The sequence below is a fragment of the Mus caroli genome, chromosome 14 (assembly GCF_900094665.2).
Source record: "Mus caroli chromosome 14, CAROLI_EIJ_v1.1, whole genome shotgun sequence".
In the NCBI taxonomy this organism is placed as follows: Eukaryota; Metazoa; Chordata; class Mammalia; order Rodentia; family Muridae; genus Mus; species Mus caroli.
In genome coordinates, this window is record NC_034583.1 from 111,789,936 (window position 1) to 111,796,170 (window position 6,235).

At 41.9% G+C, this 6,235-nt stretch overlaps 1 protein-coding gene across 2 annotated transcripts in view; it reads left to right on the top strand.

Annotated features, from left to right (window-relative positions):
* The window catches only part of Pcca (propionyl-CoA carboxylase subunit alpha), a 329,396-nt gene that overhangs the window by 171,531 nt on the left and 151,630 nt on the right, over positions 1-6,235 (top strand). For both annotated transcript variants that reach the window (XM_021182607.2, XM_029468862.1), the window contains one exon: positions 1,553-1,655. In XM_021182607.2, the coding sequence (XP_021038266.1) occupies positions 1,553-1,655 (103 nt within the window). The remainder of the gene's footprint in view (positions 1-1,552; positions 1,656-6,235) is intronic.

Sequence of the window (6,235 nt, forward strand, 5' to 3'; positions counted from 1 at the left end):
AAAAAAAAAAAACCGGTGTGCTAACTACAGACTCTGCATTATCTGACCTCGTAGGACACTTATTGATTTTTATACAAGTCTGCCAGTGGAGTTAGTTACCTGCTGCAAGGCAGTTCGGCATGTGAGGCTGGTCAGAAGCTAGACCACTGCTCCTGGGACTAAGAGAATTTTGGTATGGAGAGAAATTGTGGAAGAGAGAAATTTGTTAATTGAATAATTGATTGATCTGCCTTCTGACTCATACATAGAGGCAGGAAAAGCTAGAAAAACATGGCCTTGCCTATGTTCTTGACCAGCATCAATCTGCTTCTGCAGAAGTTGGAACTTGTGGCCTTTTGTTCTCATTTTCCTTAGAAGTAAGCGTATGGATGAGAAGTGGTGACAGGAAACAGGTGTGAGAGGCTGGGGTGCTTCCTGAAGATCTTAGTCTAGCTTTCCCGTTTATGGCTGTTTTGTTTTCTTCACCTATTTAAATCTCTTTCCTAGGGTTGGAGAAATGGCTCAGCAGTTAAGAGAACTTGCTCTTCTTCCAGAGTAACCAAGTTCAGTTCTTAAAACCAATGTTTGTGGCTTATAACTTTCTATACCTCCAGCTTGAAAAGATCCAATACCTCTGGCTTCCATGGGCACCTGTATTCATGTGCACACACCCACATGTAGACACTCTCCTACACATAAATAAAATAGAAATAAGAGTTTTGAGCTGTTGAGCCTGGGTGCTAGAATCAGACTCTAAAGAGCCATGCATGCTCTTAACCACTAAGCCAGCTCAAAAGCCCTGGTTTTTTATTATTTTAATAGTTTATGAAATAAACAGTTGTTTTCTTTCTTTAAAAAATTCAATAAACATGAACACTTCGTTGTACTTCAGAGTTCAGATAGACAGGGCTGGTGGTAAGGTACAGAGGAGGGACCAACCACATATCAACCAGCCTTTCTGCCAGCTGTTCCAGAGGGATTTTGGCCACCTTCAATATGTGTGTCCTTAACACTCCATTGCTCACGCTGCAGAGTAGCCAAACTGTGCATTTTGGAACTGGCTTTTCATAACTTTTAGTATAAAAGGCACTGATACTCAGTCACAGGTTTAGGAAAGCTGGTAATTTCTTGTTCTTCAGTATACATGAGTTAGTGTGAAATAGGTACTTAGATAAGAAGCTTCTACTGAAATTTAATTCATGTTTTTGTGTAAAAATATCAAGTGTTAAGTGCTAGTTGGAAATTTGCTTTCAAGAATGTCAATATTCTGGTTTTCTGGCTGGAAAATGAATAAACTTAGAAAACAAAATAAATCCTATGTTATAAATAAATAAATAATTCCTATGTTAGGCAGTGAGCTTCCAGTGAGCACAGCTTGGGAGTTTCTTACTGAGCTTTCTTATATCCAGTCACCTGCTTCTTATATAATCCTGAGTCTATTCTAGGTGCCCCTTAAAGTTCTTCTCTTATTGGCTGGTAACTGTAAGATGGAGGTACAGATGTTGTCTGATTGGCTGATGACTCTAAGAGGGAAGTGCAGATGTTGATGTCACAGATATGACATTTCTTACAGGGCACACGTTAACGCCGAGTGAGAGAAACCAGTTATTGGCCATTGCATCATCTGTATTTGTGGCATCCCAGCTACGAGCACAGCGCTTCCAAGAACATTCAAGGTATGGAGTGAAGGAGAAAGTACAGTAAACTCACTGTTTATTATGGTACTATGGGTACATTAGTCTAACTTTTTTTTTTTGAAACTTGGAAAAGAGTATCTTAGCTGTCTAATTTAGACATCCATTCTGATATTTACTGGGAATTCTGTTCAGCTTAGTTTGCATTGGTTATTTTTGTTTTATTAACTTGCTAGTCTTGAAAAGTGTTCACTATACAGTATCAGGAACCCATCTGGATGATTAAAACACATATGTCAGAAATTGGAAGCTGCAGGATGGAATTAAGACCAGATTGAGACATTTGTCTGTAACCCCAAGGATAGCTTTAACTTTCTAGTAACCCAGATGAAAGGGGGAAGAACAACATCCATGGGCAATGCTGTTTCTCAGCACTCAGGTCATTGACTGGAAAGCTGTGCTTACGGAGTGACCCTTACAAGGGAAGCCACAGTGTCGGTAAAACTCCATTACTTTAATTTCTCTTCTTTTTGGTTTTCCACAAAAGGAATGAGAGTGTGGGGTGGTGGTGGAGGGCCACCAGATAGCTCTGAGCAGCACAGATCAGAGTCCCACTGCCTCTGAGGAGGTAGACAGATAATAAAGTTGTGTGTAGTTGCAACTTAGTACTTAATATGATCCATTGATGACGCTTCTTTGGAAGAAGTGCTAGAAGTTTAGTGTACTGTCTTTTCAGGAATAATGATTCAATAGATATCTGGAGAGAGGGGAGAGGTAATGGGTCAATAAATTACAGATGTCTGGTGGGAGAGTGAGCGTGGTCAGCAGAGTTGCGAATCCGATGACTGTTGATTGCCTTGCAGTTCAGTATGGAAGCCTGGGGCCACATGTGCTCTTAAGATCAAACTGAAAACCCAGTTTCTCCATCACACTGGCCATATTTCAAGTGCTCAGTATCTGCATGTGGTACAAGCCTATGTGCTTTGGAAACACAATGAGCCCTTTCATCATGACTGCCCTGCTCCACTGGCTTCTGTGGGACAGTGCTGGTGTAGCAGGGGGTGTGCACAGGAGACTCTTAACCTCATGAGGTTTGTGGTTTCTTTTCGGATGACATTGATATTTCTGCTCTCATTTTTTTTTTAACTATTTGGATTGTTATTACTTCAGAAACCCTAAGTGTAGTTGAAGAGGAAGTGATGTGACTTTTAGTATCTGTGCTGGCTTTTCTAAAAGAAATAAATATTCTCATTCATTCTGGGTAAGACTCAGAAGAGCAGTTAAAATACGAGACGTGAGAACTGGGTGTAATCCCACACATTATTAACAGCCACTTTAAACACTGTGCTTTCGCTGTGACTGGATTATTCCTAGTAACACGTTTAACATGCAGCTTCTTGTACATTGTTCTCTTTCTATACGAGCTTCAAACGCAGACCACAGCTACATTTCTATCTCTTAATCTCATTTGATTAAAAAGCCCACAGTAATATGTTACTATTTGCTAGCTATTCTTTGGAAACACTGTTATGTTTTAGAGGTCTTTAAACATCTGCAGTTTATAAGGAGCCTCACCTCATCATTCCTCAGCTTTCACAGCCATGAGAAAGACCCTCCCCTTGCTTCCTCCCTATCCATCTCTCAGCTGCCCCACTTGTTAATGTTATATCTATGTTGCATTTCCACGTGCAAATAGACAAGTTTACTTGTACACTTTGTTACTTAGACCCCTGCACACAAGGGCACCAAGTCTTTCTATCAGAAAGCTTGAGGTACTGCATTCAGTCTCTGTCTTCCTTTGTGTTTGACTTCTACAGAGTTTCCACCCTAAATTGTAAGTCTGAGCATTGCTGCCTTTATAATTTTGCATGTCTAATTGTTGAACTCATTGTCTTTCTATAAGTAGGAAGAATCATATTAGTGAAAGACATAGGTCAGAGTTCAGTTATGCAGATAATTGTGCATATGAATATTTCCCATGCAACAAGTAATTGTTCCTTTCTGGTGAGTTCATTTTCTGTGGAACTTGCCACTTATTCAGTAGCCAAAATGTTCTAAACTCAGCACCACGATTTACAGTAGAAACTCTTGAGTGAGTCTCTATTGCATGCTTGCTGAGGAGGGCCCTGCTGCCTGCCTCTCTCAAGCTGAGGTCACAGCCTGGCTTCTGAGGCTGTGTTTACAGTTGGATTGGGAATGGAGTAGCATGCCACCTTCCAGATGTGGCTCTACCATGCTGCCATGGGTGCATTCATGTAATGTTTTCACTTCCAAACCAGTAGCTCTCAGCCCTTCCTCTGGCTTGCTTGTGTTGGCTGCTGAATGTATTTTCCCAATTTCTCTGTGGTTTTTACTCTTTCATCATTTATGACTTGGAAAAAGACATTGCTATGTACCACAGTATTTAGATAGTAAAGTGATAGGGGACATTTCTGGGGAAAAAAAAAAGAAAAGTTAATGGCAGAAACAATAGTGTGCTTCTTGGGATACCTGTCAGTGTACAGAACACAATTCCTTACATGCATGTACACTGGTTTACGGTGCAGTCACTGATTTACTGTGTAGTCATGTACTTCCACCATTCTTAGCACTCTAGGGCTTCTGCGTGCTACCCAGAGTTGAGGCCTTGGACTCTATCCCTAGCTCCAAAATAAAGCTAAAAATGAAAACACTTTAATCTGTAGAAGTGTATTATATTAAAAGCTCTGTTAAAGGAACACATTCTCTTATGTGAATTGAAAATGATTTTACTAGCATTGTGCTTTGGTCCAATAGATTGTTGTAATAATTGATAACTTGCTGGAAGGAGAAAATATTAATGATAATCCCTTAGTCCCTTTTGGTAATGTTTATATCTGCTTGAAATGCCTGCTTTCCTCAGCTGGAAATACTGCTTGTAGAGCAGTCAGGGGAGCTTCCCTTACCCTGGGCAGGCCCAGCTCTGCCCTTCAGATTTCTCAGAGGCTGGTGAGAAGGCCTGCCTGTCTCCACAGAACTTCTCTACTCCCCTCTGTCTGCAGCATTTCTCTGAAATTTGTCCTCTGTAAGGTTCTGTGGCTCTGAAGCTGTCATGTGTAATGTAAGCTTTCTGTAAGCCTTGAAACTTATCATAGAGGGAGGGCCGGGACGCTCAGTGGCCAACTCTCCCTTCCTGAGCAGAAGACCTGCTTGTTCTTTTTACAAGTGAGGAAGAGGCACTGTGCAGAGAAAGCGAGCTCTGGTCTCTTTTAGGGTTGGTCCTCAGGGCTGAGCGGAGCTAGAAGGGGCAAGCACAGTGCTGTCTGTCCTCATATCCCCAGGGCTGAGCAGACCTAGAAGGGACAAGCACAGTGCTATCTGTCCTCACATTTCATTAATCTCAAGGTCTTGGAGAGTCAATGCTGCCTCTGAGCATAGAAAAGTGTTTTTATTGTAGATAGATAAGAATTTACTGGGTTTCACTGGCCTCACTCTGTTCATTTGCTTTTCTTCCCATGCCCTTGGCTGGCTGGTGTCTTATCAGTTTTACATAGTCGAGAATCACTGGAAAGAGAGGACCCAGACTGACATGGTGGGCCCAGCCCCCAGCCCAGTGGACTTATGATACTAGATGGCATAAGAAAATAGGCTCAGCAAGCCATAGGCAGCAAACCTGTAAGTGGTACTTTTCCATGTCCTCTGCTTCAATTCCTGCCTCCTGGTCCCTGCCTCAAGTTCCTGCCCTGACTTCCTTGATGATAGACAGACTATAAGCTGGTTCTCAACCTTCCTAATGCTGCGACACTTTAATACAGCTCCTCACGTTGTGGTGACCCTCAACCCTAAAATTATTTTCATTTCTACTTACTTCATAACTGTAATTTTGCTACTGTTATGAATTGTAATGTAAATATCTTTTCTGATGGTCTTAGATAAGGTGAAAAGGTGAAAAGGTCATTTGACCCCAAAGGGGTAGCGACCCACAGATTGAGAACCACTGGTAAAGGCAAAAGGTGAAATAAACCCTCTCCTCCCCAAGCTCCATTTAGTCATGGTGTTTCATCACAGCAGTAGAAACCCCAAGACAACCCCTTGTAACAGCTCACCAGAAGAGACAATCACAATCTCTTATAAGGAGCAATTAGAAAAATTAGTAATGTTTAACTCTAACTCACTTGGAACCCACTTAATAATTGTTGTTGATAAAGAGAACTAGTGAGTTCAGGCATAGTAGCTTGCACTTTTAATCCCAACACTTGGGAGGCTGGGGCAGAAGGATTGCTGAGTTTGAGCACACTGTAGACTAGATAGTAATGAGCTGGCTAGAACTACATAGTGAGTGTTTGGGGTGGGAGGGTGAAGGAGAGAGGCAAGGAAGAGAGAAAGAACTAATGGCATTTTCATTTTGTGTTAAACAAACAGTGGCATTTATCACTGTAGCCATTTCCAAGTGTTTAGGTTTGTAGTGTCAACTATAGCAACCATTTATGTAGTAGCCCTAGAGCTTCTTTGTCTTGCAGAACTGAAAGTCTGTAGGCCCAGAGCTGCCACTCTGCTCCTTGTTTTCACAAGTCTGACTGCTTTATTACTACTTGCTTGCCTACCTGCCTGCCTGTCTACCTTCCCTCCTTCCCTCCCTCCCTCCCTCCCTCCCTCCCTCCCTC